The sequence below is a fragment of the Octopus bimaculoides genome, chromosome 21 (assembly GCF_046866305.1).
Source record: "Octopus bimaculoides isolate indiv1 chromosome 21, ASM4686630v1, whole genome shotgun sequence".
In the NCBI taxonomy this organism is placed as follows: Eukaryota; Metazoa; Mollusca; class Cephalopoda; order Octopoda; family Octopodidae; genus Octopus; species Octopus bimaculoides.
Window position 1 is genome coordinate 22714747 of NC_142948.1, and position 15873 is coordinate 22730619.

At 38.2% G+C, this 15873-nt stretch overlaps 1 protein-coding gene across 2 annotated transcripts; it reads right to left on the reverse strand.

The window, feature by feature from the left end:
• Window positions 1-2691: 2691 nt before the first annotated feature.
• On the reverse strand, window positions 2692-11717 carry LOC106877432 (uncharacterized). 2 transcript variants are annotated; one of them, XM_014926333.3, is made up of 3 exons: window positions 11566-11717; window positions 8012-8162; window positions 2692-7193 (listed from the first exon to the last, which is right to left on the reverse strand). In XM_014926333.3, the coding sequence occupies exons 1-3, from the start codon at window positions 11588-11590 to the stop codon at window positions 5447-5449; spliced, it is 1923 nt and encodes a 640-aa protein (XP_014781819.2). In that variant the 5' UTR covers window positions 11591-11717; the 3' UTR covers window positions 2692-5446. The 2 variants fall into 2 exon arrangements, with proteins under 2 accessions (XP_014781819.2, XP_052831542.2); XM_052975582.2 differs by having other exon boundaries at window positions 8012-8158; window positions 11566-11701.
• Window positions 11718-15873: the final 4156 nt, after the last annotated feature.

The following is a 15873-nucleotide window of genomic DNA, read 5'->3' on the forward strand; positions in this document are numbered from 1 at the left end:
CAACACTTCAACAGTTCACTTCCCGTTGCCGTCTCCCATTGCATCTCCTTTCCGGAATGTACCCATTTACCTACAATATCTCCATTACATCTACATTCATTCGACTGTCAGTCATGCGATGGCTTTTGTTAGACGGGGCATCGATCGCCACAAAGGAGAGTATATCCACTGACAGCTTTTCAGTGCATTCAAAAATCACATACCTCCCAACCCCAATTCTCAATGACAAGTTAGGGCCTGAAATCCTCCAAACGGGCGCATGACGTGTCGCTTAGTCGAATTAGGCCATCATTTACTCCACAAATGTTTTGTCGTCAATGCTGGACTTTCCCGTATCATATATATATATATATATATATATATATATATATATAAACTATGCCATCTTAATCCCGAGCAACGCCGGGTATCTCTGCTAGTGTCTAATATGTGCGTGTATGCAGATAGAGAGATATGATAAAATGAATCTCCGCAATTTCGACGATGGGAATTCTATTTTCCTTTTTCTTTTTTAAATTTTTTTTTTGATTAAGTGAATTACTCGCCCTTGGATGCGTCAAAGTTGCAAAGCATTACACAGAGATGTACGAGGAGGTGCTGGAAAGTTCCTGGCTTTAGGAAAATTAAAATACAGGAATATCAATTAATTATGATTTTATTCAGCATATTCCCAACTCAGATTCAAACACTTATTGCAGCAATCATTCAGTTTTTCGAAGCCCTGTAAAATAATTCTGAGGGCTGGGCCCCCAACCAGGTCTTTCACGACTATTTCAGCTTCCCGTCGTACGTGTGTAACACTCAGCAACAGACAAATTCTCAGGTACAAACCAGCGAGGCGGGACTTCATGAATTATATATACAACACATCCAACGAGCTTCTCTACAGTTTCAGTCATTTGACTGCGGCCATGCTGGAGCACCGCCTTCAGTCGAACAAATTGACCCCAGAACTTAATCTAGTACTTATTCTATCGGTCTTTTTTGCCGAATCGCTAAGTTACAGGGACGTATATACACTGACAACGGTTGTCAAGCGATGGTGGGGGGACAAACATACACACACGACGAACATCTTTCAGTTTTCGTCTACCAAAACCATTCACAAGTCTTTGGTCGTCTCGAGGCTATAGACGACACTTGCCTAAGGTGCCACGCAGTGGGACTGAACCCAAAACCATTTGGTTGGTAAGCAAGCCACTTACCACACAACCACTCCTGCGCCTATACAAATAAATAAATAAAAGCATTGAAACGTGCATGGCTTTATTAGGTTTTGTGAGTACGTGAATTAAATCAAGAATCGAAACCGTATTGTAGGCTTCGCTTGACAACAGTTTTACCTCTTACTAATACTCTGCGCCAATGAGATCATCGAGAGAGCCCCTTACAGAAATAGGAGCCAAATATTCTTTAAACATTAACAAGAATGCATTGGATTATGTAACCACTACGTATGGAAAGAATAAGATGGGATTTTCCCTACTGGACCGTTTGATCGTAGTTCTGTTCGACCAGATTTGGCCTGCGGTTAAAAGACAACAGCTCTGTGCTAATAATAGAAGCCATATTTTGAAATGAAATACTCATCAATTGAATGAACGCACGCAAATTTCTTATATTCATAGTATTAATCCACAATGAAAATAAATAAATAAACAGGCGTGGTTGTGTGGTAAGAAGTCTGTTTTGCAGCTACATGGTTCCGGGTTCAGTTCCACTGCGTGGCACCTTGGACAAGTGTCTGCTTACTGTAGTCTCGGGTAGTGAATTTGAGTGAATTTGATAGGAAATTCAAAGAAGCCTATCGTGCATATATGTATGTATGTATGTGTGTGACGACCGCTTGATAACTGGTGGTGTATTTACATCCCCTATCTTAGCGGTTCGAGAATCAGTCGACTAAAAATCTTTCAAGGCAGTGCTCCAGCATGGCTAGTCTAATCACAAACAAATAAAAGACAATGTAGATCTTAGGCGTGTTTATAAGTACAGATAAATGTTTCTTAAATAGTTTTGAAAAATCTAGAGTTGCTTCCCTTGATATATAAATTAGAGTTACTTCCCATATATAAAGAATATTTTACTGAATTCTCCTTAATCATCCCATGTAACACATCGTAACTTTATTTTTGTTGTTTTTTATTTAAATTTTCAGAAAAATTTTCTGGATTCATTTTAATTTTTAAATCCAAGTTCAAAATACGTACAGTCGGAATTTTTTGCTTTAATCCCAGCAATAGGCCATTAAATTTCTTTATGCGGAGAAAGATATTGACAAACATCAATAGGTCGGAGTGACAAACTAGTAGTGTAACAGGTAGTCGTGAGATGTGCTAAAAGTAACAGCTAAATCACCCTTAAATGACACTCAAAAAATACTATTGCTTTGGTTTTGCATAATTGGATGAATTCCCGTGTATAGAAAACAAATTCGCAAAAATTTTCTAAAAATGCCAAAATTTTAAAAAATTATGGGGTGCTCAATGCAGAAATCCGCCGAAAATTTTTTTAAAATTTTTAGTCTAAACCGGATTTGGTGTGAGAGAGAATCCACACAAGAAAATAGTGAATTAGAGATCAAAAATAGTGTTTTAAGGTTCCCCGAAAAACTTTTGCTTTAGATGTATGTATCGCAAGAAACAGGTTTCTTTCTTTAACATTTTACACAATTCAACCTACACAAATTAACGTGTGAAAAACGAAAGAAGAATTTGTAAGGAGTTTCTATTAAACTAGGGGTCCACCAGATTAAAATAGTGAAGAGGGTCCATAGATTAAAAATGGTTAAGAACCCCTGAGCTAAACAGTAAAACTCATTTTTGATATCTTTTAACCACAGGTCAGATGTGATCAAGTAGACCCTATAGTCAGACGTATTCCAACGTTAAGGATTCCTTCGAAAGATCTAATTGTCAGAGAATATAGAACATTATCCAACGGATCTTTTGTTTCTCTCCAGACAGACAAATTATAATCTGAGGGAGAATTAGGTTCTCTTTCTGGCAGACTTTTAAGTCAGTTCAGTTTTATGTTAAACAGTGAAATATTTCACTGTTATACAGGAGCCTTTTAAGCGGGATGGGCTACTTGACCTGAAGAAAATTCTAACTGCAAGGTCAGATACCACCATGTCGCGCACATATGGTTGTGATGCATGTGTTTGATGTTGCCTTATCAGTCATGATGGCCATATTGGGATTCGTATATTTATAGCTCAGTATCACTTTGATGACATGAGCTGCTTTTTCACTCAGTCGTTTCTACTATAGGAGCAAAGCCTGAAATTTGGGGAAGGGGGATAGTCGATTACATCGACACCAGTACTTGACTGGTATTTAATTTATCGACCCCGAAAGGATGAAATGCAAAGTCAACCTCGGCAGGCGAACGTAGCGACGGGAGAAAACCGCTAATCACTTCATCCGGCGTGCTAATGATTCTTCCAGCTCGCTGCCTTGAAAAAAGAAAAACAGAAAGTAAAGGTTCCAAATTTTGCCACAAGTGCGGCAATTTTGGAGAAGGGGATGAGTTGATTACATGGACCCCAGTGTCTCACTGGTACTTATCGACACCGATAGAATGAAAGGCAAAGCTCACCTCGGCGGAATTTGATCTTAGAACGTAGCATTTCGTCCAGCGCACTAACAATTCTACCAGTTCGCCGCTTTAAAAAAAAATTCAATAATAATCATGGTGCGGGAGGGACTGCGGCTTTTTTTAGGGTCGATTCCTGGCAAGTCCTGAAATCTATGCAATCTATTTCCTCGTCCTTCAACAATTGCCGGACTGGTGGCAAAATTAGAATGATTTATTACTAGCTACCAAGGAGGCGAGCTAGCAGAACAAAATGCTAGGCGGTATTTCTTCCGGATTTTTACGTTCTGAGTTCAAATTCCACCGAAACTGATCTAGCTTTTAGGAAGAGGTAAAATAAATACCAGTCAAGCACTCGAGTCGATGTAATCAAATAACCCCTTCCACTTATATTAATTTCAAATTTTGGCAGAAAGCCAGCAAGTTCGGGGGAAGGATTAAGTCGATTCCATCGGCCCCAGTGTTTAACTGGTATTTGTTTTATTCACCCCTAAAGAATCAAAGGCAAAGTCGACTTCGGCGTAATTAGAACTCAGAACATCAAGACGCACGAAATGCCGCTTAGCATTTCCCCCGGCCTGCTAACGACTGCCAGTTCGCTGCTTTCCTTCGTCTCCTTATATTGCTGGCTTCGAGCCAAAATTTGAGACCCTTACAACTATCAAAGTGTTTCCGTCGTATGACGAGTATACTTTACATGTATACCATCTTGTCACCTTGGATGGTAATATCAGGAAATATGGTCTACGTGCAATAATTATACTCTTTTACTTGTTTCAGTCATTTTGACTGCGGCCATACTGGAGCACCGCCTTTAGCCGAGAAAATCGATCCCAAAGCTTATTCTTTGTAATCCTAGTACTTATTCTATCGGTCTCTTTTGCCGAACCGCTAAGTTACGGGTTCGTAAACACACCAGCATCGGTTGTCAAGCGATATTGGGCGGGGGGGGGGGGGGGACAAACAGACACACAAACATACATACATATACGACGGGCTTCTTCCAGTTTCCGTCTACCAAATCCACTCACAAAGCTTTGGTCGGCCAGAGGCTATAGAAGACACTTGCTCAAGGTGCCACGCAGAAAGACTGAACCTGGGACCACATGCTTTGTAAGCAAGCTACTTACCACACAGCCACTCCTAATATAAGTGGGAGGCGTTAGTGGATTACATCGACTCGAGTGCTTGACTGATATTTATTTTATCTCTTCCGAAAGGCGAGATCAGTTTCGATGGAATTTGAACTCAGAACGTAAAAATCCGGAAGAAATGCCGCCAAGGATTTTGTTCTGCCAGCTCGCCCCCTTGGTAGCTAGTAATAATTCAACTTTTATCACATTTCTTGCCGCTTATACAAAATGACATGAATATTAATTTTCAAGAGAAACATATCTTTGAAAATGAAATAAAACCCGATTTCTGATTTGTATGATTGTAATGAACATGCGCTGTTTCTAAATGTCAACATAATTGCCATCTGCTCTGAGATTCATAACCGAGGAGCTTGCTACATCAGCTCTCCATCTGATATCAAAATTTCGACATTTAAAAAAAATGGTTTATATTTTATTTAGAAAATACAAATAAATCTTTAAAATAAAAATTAAATATAGATTAATCGTGTACACAGACCCGTCTCAGATTTGTTCTTAAAAAAGACAATTTTAGATATCAGAAAAAATTCGAATAAGACGTGTCGAAAATATTTTTACGTGAGCTCGAAGAGGATTGCAATTATTCATTGTTGATTAAAATTTAATTCAGGGATAGATTGTTTTCTAATATTTTTGTTTCTAAAGACCCAGTCTTCTGAGCAAAGATACCACCCAGTTTGAACAGATACAAATCAATCCTTCACCTGTCTGAAGGTACCTTTCCAACGGGAGATTGCCCATTTGGGATTACAAGCTTCGAGCGCCGAGTAACTTTCTGCCCTTTTCATGACAGAAGAAATTGGTTTGGTTAAATACGCTGGCAATATGATGAAATCTTCGTCAAATATCGTTGGTAAAGGAGGCAAAGAATTAATCCCCTTCGTATGAAAATCGCAATAAAACACATTAAAATGAAACGGATGTGAATTCATGGCAATATAGACTTTGGAGTTAAATACGAATATTTTATCGTAATCAAATGGCGTTGTTGTCGAATCTGAATCCGAATATTTAGTTGAGGTGATTTCTTTTGTTTTTTGAACTGGAAACTTTAGGTCTACGCTTCCTGGCGCCAACATTTTGTTTGCGTCTCTTTTTCCTGCTAATCGTTTAGCCATAGCTATCTTAAACTTTAAGCCATCATCCAAATGGTTTATTTGTACATCAGAGAGAGGTGGGTTGAATCCGATCAACTTTCCCTTTACATGTACAAATGTAACCTCTGGTAACTCTACCATGTTTTCCGCAGAATTATGTGCCGACATCACTGTAAACGTACTGTACTCTGACTGCTGAGTATTATGTACAAAACTGTAAGTAACGCTATGAGGATCCACATTGTAAGACATTGTTGCAATTTTCTGCTCTTCATAATAGTCTGTTCGATCAAAAATATTAACAGAAAACTCTTTGGAATCACCGATGAAAATATCAAATATTATTATCCAATGATTATATCGGAAACTGTATCGATAAATACCCCAACCAATAATGAATCCGTGCGATTGGATTGGGCTGATGTTATAGAGATAATTGGCAAAACAGAAGAAACGAGAAGGAAGGACTTTGTTAGTTCTATTTCTGATATTTCGTGTATCATCAATGTAACTGGTTTTGTGTTCGTTATTCGTTATGTCTATACAGACGATACGGTTTTTGTCAACATAAGCGAGTATATGATCTTCAAATAAACCAATCAATTTACTTCTTTTCATGGCCGGAAGTTTAAATATTCCCCAGCTGTTATTTTGAGGAGAAAATAGAGCTGTTTTGCCCGAAGATTCTTGTATAAAAATTGTCCATTGTATCCTGACTGATCTAGTTTTATTCTGGCAGTTGATCTGTGAAGTACATCTTTTCTTTAAAATTTTCTTCCTCTTCACATGAAGATTTTCACTTTTCCACATCTGAACTAAGGTGTTGCGTTCTGGAAACGTATGTATTACTTCGCTGTAATGGCTTTGATTCCAATGCGAGATCATGCGAGCAACTACAGTGCGTTTTAATATCTTCGTTGCATCGGAAGTCAGAAAGTTTTTGAATTGTTCTCGAGTCAATGAAAGAAGTTCGTGACTATATGGAAGCAATCTTTCAATGTTTTTCAAATACTTAAAGCAAATTTTACTCAAATCTTTCAGTTCGTAATTTAAAGCTGTTTCCGTTGTACTTAAAACATTGTTTAAAGTTAGTTTTTGTAAGAGATATTGCTCACAATGGCATTCTAAGTGCTCTAGAAATATCATACGAGAAACTTGAAGCATAAATATTATATTAGACTCGTTTAACTCAATGGTCCCGGTGTACAAGTAGTTAAAAAATCCTTTGGCAGATTCAATATCTCCAAACCAATGAGTGACATCAATTTCGTTGGATTGCATTTCTTGAAAGCCCAAACTCAGCATTGATTTAAAGACAAGACTGGTTGCCACCAATACAGCTCTGAGAAGAAAAAAAGAATAACGAGCATTTAGAGTGAGAATATAAAACTTCTTCCAGTCGTAACCATCCCATTTTTTCAGACACTATGGATATTTAAAACGCTAGTAAAAAAAAAGAAATACTAACGGATCTTCTATTTCTTTCGATGGAAGGATGTCATTTGATGGAAATTTAACTTATTGCTTGTAGGTCGTGACCACAATCTCCTTCGTTGCCCCAGGAAGTTATACCCGTTGTTTACCCCTAGATTAGCCCCGATCAAATAAAACTAACTAAAAGTGGTTTCCAGTAGTGAACTGCTCGAGGTGGGCTCGTCTGCTTAGGAGTACACTGCCCAAAATGTCTTTTATAAGCGATAGTTTGGAGATGTGGTTGCTGTTTCTAGCAGATTAAGTAATTGCATGAAATCCCCGTTGACCAGCAACAGTAACTTAGCTCTAAATTAGACTGGCCAAAGGCGCTCCAGTCATAACCATCCCATCTTTTATCCTGAGAATTTAAGTGCAAATTATTGTCATTTCTATATTTCTATACTTTTTAAATGATTGTATCTACATTTCTTTTCTTTTAAAGATTGTATGGTGGTGGGGAGGGGGTGATTTGAAGGCGATTTGGCGGTTTCAAGAATGGTATACAACCCTGTAGACAACGTCTTGGACTTAGGTTGGCTGTGTCGTACGAAGTTTGCTTCCCAATCATATGGTTCCCGCTCAGTCCCACCTAGGGCAATGTGTCTTCTACAATAGCCCCGAGCTGACTAAAGCCTTATAAGTAGATTTGGTAAACGGATTTTAAAAACAGTTTGTGTGTGTACTTACCTGTGTACTCTGAAAGTTTGGCCATGAGACTTTATATTGACACAACCCAAGTGAGAATCATTCGAAATCTGGATTAGGTCTTGTTTGAGTGGCGTTAAATCTTTGTCTGTATATATCCAGTTGACCTCATCGAAACTAGCCTGAAATCTTTCTGGAACAAAAAACCAAAACTAAACGAAAAATCAAATAATTTAGACAATTTCTGGTATTGTAAGGTATTTTATTGGGATTCATTTATTTTTAGGATTATCTCCAAGTTGTTGCGTTGTCTTCTGCCCGCTTGGACCACGCAGATCTATGATCCAATGGTATTCCAGCTGTGACTTTGATCAAGTTATGAAATGCGTCAGTTTTTGCTTGACACCAGGGATATGAATTTTGTATGATTGAGCTACTATTTCCAGTACATCAAATGACCATCAAGAGGAACCCACTGATTCGATTTGTGGTGTGGCTGGCGGTGTGAGTAGTGGCATAGGTAGAGGCATGGGTGGTGATGTTCGTATCTAGACGGTCGAATGATTAACGGTATAGGAAAATAAACAGTGCGAAGATTGAAGCCATTCCGACATTTCCCGTATTTCCGGTTACTATGGACTGCACTATGTCCCTAATATTGTACCCCTGCATTATTCCCCAAACATGCAACTCACAACGACCCAACATTCCAGTTATGTTTCTCTCAAAGGTCTGGGATTCGCATTCAGAGTCTGAAAGAGCCGAAGCAAGCACCACAAGTCATTTTGTATGCCATTCCTCCTATTCCTATCATAATTCTTCATTTCCACATTGTCGTGTGTATGAGGGGAAGGGGATATATCCAGTCAATTAATCCTCAGGGTATAACTGGTATGAATTTTATCTACCCTCTTAACGTTTTGGAAGTAGGGTAAAAATAACTGGCAGGCTTTCATCTCGAAATTACAGTGAATTAAATAGCACAAAATAGTCATCGTTCCTCTTCTGATTCTGTTATCGAATGTCTACAAGTCTCAAAGACAATGAAGACGCTACTACGTGGTATATAAACTAGCTAAAATTAGCAGCCGAGTGTTCCCTCCTATTACATTCTACCGTCTACTGCATAATTTGGCCCAGGATTCCCAATACAGGAAAAGTACGCGACTGTCACGGCGGGGCTAACTTTGATCATGGATCTGCTCTATTATGACTGACCTGGAGCTAAATAAATATGGACTGGTTAATTACTGGTAAAAACGCAATAATGTTTAATTACTGGGAATGAATTCATTGACCCCAAAGTGTGAAAAACAAAGTCAGTCCTGGTGGAATTTGAACTCAAAACGTAACCAAATCCCATAAATTATTTTATCTCTCGCTATTTCCATTCTGCTATCCACCGCCCAATAATTGTAGACTGGCATTGATCTTTTTGGACCTTGGAAAGGAAAGTGGATCTGAGTGGGATTTGAACTCGGAACATGAAGGGACGTAACCAAATAGAGGATATTTTGTCCAATGATCTACCGATTCTGTCATCTCCCGCTTATACTAAATATTGTAAATACTGTATGGAATATTTTGGTTTAACACAAAAGTCTGCAAACCTGTTATGCAGTTAAAAGCTTTTGAAATACAAAGAAATGGAATTAGTGATATGAGAAATAAGTGGTTTGGAAACTTGGTCTTCAGATAACAAAATCCTATTTGGTTTGACAGTTCGGCAAAAAAGAACGATAGAATAAGTACCAGGTTAAAAATAGAAGTGCCGCGGTCGATTCATTCGACTAAAAGTTCGAGGCGGCGCCCCAGTATGATTGCAGTCTTATGACAAACAAAAGATAAATCACCCCAAGTCCTATATGCAAAAGGCCCTATGCTCTTTATGGAGTAACGTGGACTACCTCTAACCAATACGCAAATGGGAGCCTCTTTAATACATGCTTTAATACACTAAAACCTTTTTCCTGAATATGCGCCACTGAAATGGAGGTGCGTCTATTATCAAATATGGTAGCATATTGACGCTAAGCATTTTGTTCGCGATGTTCTATTAATTTCCCTTTAAGTCTTATGGTGAAACATTTTGGTGGAGGATTAGGGTTGATTAAAACGACCTCACTACATAACCGGTATTTTATTTTCTTTGCCTGCGAAGGAAGAAACGCAAAAACATCTGTGCGATTTGAAAGCAAAAATATGCCATCAAATATGGTACCGTAGCGAAGGAATCAATGCTTTGTGTTGCTTGCTCTGGGCCTTAATACTTCGCTCAGTTTAATATCATCTGGTTTTCGTGGAGATGGAGGGGCGCCTTAAGCAGCATTCACTTTGTCATAAGCGTTCAGGCCAGATTTCTGGTTTGAAGTTCACTTCCTCCCACCCAGTGTCAGAGGCCCTAACGAAATAAAGGGTATTATAGACCCCTATTCTGACTGCTCGGAAATAATCGGTGGGGAAAATACTGTAATTAAAAACGAAACTTGGAAATAGGAATGTTTTTAAGCAAAACCCTCCGTAACTGATCTGTAGATGGTGCTGGTGATGTTGGTGTCAGAAAGTAGAGGGAACGATGGAGAGATTTTTTAAAATAGGCCAGCAGCTTCGGTCGAAGGAGGTAAGTCAATTGCATCAACGCCAGTGATCAACTGGTGCTTATTTTATCGACCCCGAAAGGATGGAAGGTAAAATCGACCTCGGCGTAATTTGAATTCTGGACGTAAAGGCGGACGAAATAGCCCAAGCATTTTGCCCGGCGTGCCAACTCACTACTATAGAGTCTTAAAATATTAATTAATAACGTAATTATAGGTCAGAGAAGAAATCGATCGAAAAGCTCTCAGAATATTGCTGATATTTCTTCTATCGATTCCTATAAATATAAGGCATAGTATGTCCCTGTGTAGCTTGAACCGAGTAGGTAAGGAGACATAACCAGGTGGTGTTTTGGCATTTAGTCCGACACCCCTATCACTTCTACTACACTTGCAGCATTTTTATAAAAAAGATATTTCTAATTTAGTTAGAAAGTCAGCAGTTTGGGAAGATAAGCGTCCAACTTTATTATTTGAATGATATTTTTATTGATTCTGAAAAAAAAAATGACAGGCAAAATTCACCTCAATGGGATTCGAACTCAAAGTACTGCACCGACGTTTTAATAATCCGTTCTACTAAGTCTTAAAATTGTCGATTACATCGACTCAACTAATACTTTTTTATCGACCCCGAAAGGATGAAAGGCAAAATGGATCTCGGCGATATTTGAACTCAAAAAGTGAATAGCCGGAAGATATGACACTAAGCATTTTGTTCGGAACGTTCTAATAATAACAATTTCCCTGTAAGACTGACGATAAAGCATTTCGGTGGAGGGTTAGGGTTAATTAAAACGACTACAATGACAGGTATTTTATTTCCTCGACCCACGAATGTCTTTAGATAACTTCTGTGTGATTTCAGCCTGGATGCGAAAATAAACACAAGAAAATTTAAAGCGGAAGATTTTCCGGAGTTCTACAAAATTTCTTCCTCTTCAATCATTTCCCCCCGAGAATAATAAAAGAAAAGAGAAAGAAATCAAAATATCATACGTGTGTTCGGTAATGAAAAGGCCATTCCTCGAATTGAAAGAGCAGAAACTGACAAGAAATGGGGCGTGTAAAACCATGAAACAAACGGTTTAAGCGGCTTCCAAGACAGTAAAAGAAATTACTCTTGTTTGAGGGGTTAATTATAAAATAAACTGAAGTCTAAGTTTGGAGTAGCTGTGGGTTAGTTCATTATTCAATCGAGCTAAGCTAAATATTTTAGAATAGATAATTATGTACATGGTCTGTTGGTTCACGCGTTCTCTTTTTTTATGGTTATTTTGATACGTCCTGTTGGAAAGTTCAAATCTGTTCATGTCAATTTTATTTTATTTATCTTATTTTTATTCTATTTCTTTGAAATGGTTTTGTGAGAGGAAGAATGGTAATCCTCACACCAATTTTACGGGTGGGTCAGTTCTAATTTAATGATTATCTTAATAAGATTTTGAATAAGATTCTTATATTTAAAATTTAAATTTTAAATAAACAAATGTCCTCCGAATTAAAAATAGAAATATTAGTGTGCAGTAATGAAAAACAGCCCAATCTGGTGACCCTAATGTAATGTCCACGGTTCTCTACACACCACATGCTCCAATATGGCTGCCCATTGCTCCAGCTGACGCTGTAATTTAAGTTCTTACTTATAATATCGATTAAATTAAAATGATAATGAAAATTTATCAAATTAGGACATATTCCTATTATGGTTAGTTCTTTGGGGAGTGAATTTTTGTAAATCCAAAATGTAGTTTAGGACGTTTGTGAGACACTTGCCCAGAGTGGGTGCCAGTGGGACTGAACCTCGAACCATGTGCTTGGGAAGCAAGCTTGTTACGACACAGCCACAGCAGCGCCAATGTTTTAAAGCCACGCCACTGCGGAAGCAATACGTTAAATTGTGTCTTAAAGATCTTTGTGAGCAGTACTTTAAAATACACTCATGTAGGGCGGTACTTTAAAATAGAGGGATGCCGTCTGGAATATGTAGTGCAGAACAGAGAACTGCTACAGTGTGGGTCTTCCAATAGTTCCAGGGAGTATCAACATAACGTATTGTCAGTACATTCTGGTCTTGCAAAACAAGTTAGCTCTTTGGAATGTAGATGAAGATATCTCACAGATATGTTTGTGAGAAGTTTTTTTTAAATATGTCTTACACACATGTGCCATACAGACGTGTTTGGTGAGCAGTCTTCTAGAATGTGTATTGCAGAAATATTTGCGATCAATTCCTCCACGCGTATTTTACATGTGGTTGTGAGTGTGTTTTACTTTTAAATGTTTCTATCTGGATATCTGTACAACGTCAACAACCGTTGAAGGTTGAAGTGTTTTAGTCTCGAAAGAGGAAGCGTCCATTTTGGGAGAATTGTGTTGAGGGTGTTATGTGTAACCAAGAACATCGTTCCAGATATACGTACAAAACTCTAAAAGGGTTGTACTTGAGTTTTGTAGGGAACCAGCAAGTGGGATCAAGAGGGAAATTAGTTGGATAGAACGCTGTGTAAAATATGCGAGAGGGGTAATCTCCAGAAAATATGTGTGGGTAATGTTGTCTACAATGTGTATGTGGGATGCTATCTCGACTATGTGAGTGAGTATGAGCAATGCTGTGTAGAACATGTTTGATGAGTTCTGTCTTATAGAGAGATACTGTTTGAATGTGCTTCTTACCATAGTTACAAAGATTACCAGCTTAGAGTGTGGTCAGAACATTCTAGTCTTTCAGGAGAAGCTGGTTCTTTGGGATTTAGACAAGGGCATTTGTGATTGTAACATCAGCACCATCCTTCATAGGAGTCTTACTTCAGTCTAGTTAAGAGGAGGGGCAATATTCATGACTCTTTGCAGGGACTCCGAGCCTAGTGGGAGGGAAAGAAGGGAGAAGTTATTCTCAAACTGGAAACCTGGCTCAAATAATAGAGCGAACTTCATTGAAGGTGTCGAAAGAATGAGGGTGGTGTTAAACCTGATACTAGAATACATCTATAAATCAAACTGGCCATTGAGTTACTTGAACTCAGAACGCCAAGAGCCGGCGAAATATCACAAGGTATACCACCAGACACTCTGATGATTTCACTAATTCACCGCCCGAGTTTGGTACTTTATTTAGCGGCCCTGTAGGGATGAAAGCCAGAGTTGACCTCGGTGAGATTTGAACGCAGAGCGCAACAAACTGAAATAAATACTGTAAGGCATTTCCTCTGTTGCTCTATCGACTCTGCCAATTTGCTGTCAGTAACTGATCAAAGAAGCTGAAGAAGTCAAACTTTTGGGTGTGATCTAAAATATTTGTGGCTCCTATTGGACTGATTATTGGCCATTTGAGATAAAATAGGATTTAATTCATTAACTTTAATTTAACTTTTGTATCAATTTAAAATAAAAATTAAATTGTAACAAGTTCGGCACAACACTTTCAGAGTTTAGATATGGATATCTTTGTCAACCAAGCAGATGATATTTATTAAAACGTCATCTAAGGAAGCCGTTTATGCGTCTAACAACAGCAGAGCCCTTAATGTCTGAGTCTGATTCGATTAATGTAAAACTTCAACAACTGTTCAAAACTAAAGTATTTGGGGCCCTAACGAGGACGTGAAATTTTGAATATGTTGAATATCGTATGCAGCAATAATATTAGCTTCAAATGTTGACACAAGGCCAGCAGTTTCGAAAGAGAGGTAAATCGATAACATTGGCCCCAGTATTCAACAGGTACTTATTTTATCGACCCCGAAACGATGAAAGGCAAAGTCGACCTTGACGGAATTTGAACTCAGGTATGTATCAGTAATATTGACCTAGATGAGAGCAATTCTCTGAGTTGCATTTTAGTGTTTTAGGGGTGGGGGTCAGCAGGTAATCAAGACTGGTGTATTTTGGGGACCTTAAGAGAAAGACTTGTTTTGCATGGCAAGTTGCTGCCGAGAATATTTACGTGCTTAGTAGTGGTAAAGTCTTATATCTGCTTCAATGTTGGTCTTGATTTATCTTTATAGAGATTCATATTTTGATCAAGAACAAGAAGCAAGTTCTTTTGGTTGTAGTTTTTACTGTTTGTATGTTGAACAATGTCACCGTTCCAGATACATAGAAAGTGTTTCTTTGTGGTTTACACTTGATATTTGCACAGAGTCGATAACTGATCAAAGTTGTCAAAGTTGTCCTATTTTCTGGTCTTGAAGAAGAAAACTAGGCTTTTGGTTGTAATCCATGATATTTGTCTCTTCTGTTGGGCTGATCACATTTAAAATTCTTTAAAATTTAATTTTTGAAACCGAAAAGTAAACTTTTGGGTTAATTCGAAAAGTAATATTAAATTTTTTCAGATTCAGCAGCCAACTGTTACAGAGTATTGTTGAGTGAGCCTTTGTTAGTCACTTGGATGCTTTGATTTAAAATATTATCTAAGACACTTGTGTGTCGAACAGATGAGTGACAGGTGTCTTCTCTCGGAGAGGACGCTTGTTTACAACCGTGAACAAAGCGTGAACAATATTTACATATAGACCGGGGAGACTTTCACATGTTTCCAGTACCAATCACACGATAGAACTCCGTAAACTCGATTAGTTTTCCAGCACAACATCAAATATGCCACACACGCTCTTTCTCCCTTTTCTTCTCGCTCATACTGCCTGTCTCACTTTCACATCCACTTTCTTTCTTTTAGTCTAGACCAGTGCTTTTCAACCGGGGTCCGTATAAGATTTTGTTGTTAAAATTTACGGGCAATAAACTGGTTACAATGCACAAAATATTTAAGCATTTTTTTTTATACAATACAATTCCTAATAATATTTACCTCCGTCAAGGAAGGAGGTTGTTTTCATTGCCGCTGGTTTGTCCATCTGTCCGTCTGTGTGCAAAATAACTCAAAAAGTTGTGAATGGTATTTGATGAAAATTGCAGGAAAAGTTGGAAATGACACAAGGAACAGATGATGAAATTTTGGTAATGATCCAGGAATTTTTATGGATTCGTGAAAGATTTTTCATTTGTTATATTTACTTTACACGAAGTATTACAATGTTACGTTCTTTGATTACCTCCCTTGAAAACACATCGTTTCCACGTAACCTATGGTGGCGTTGCTATTTAGAGACAGTGTTGATGATGACGATGGTCGAGATAAGTATGGGAGGAGGATAAAATAGTATCGGTGGTTATAATAGCAACAGGAGCGGTGTGATGTGTGATGCTGAGGTGATGGTGGTAATAGTGGTGTTGATGATAGTGTTAGTTATGTGGTGGTGGTATTGCAGTGGTTATACTGGTTGTGGTGGTGAAAGTGACTGT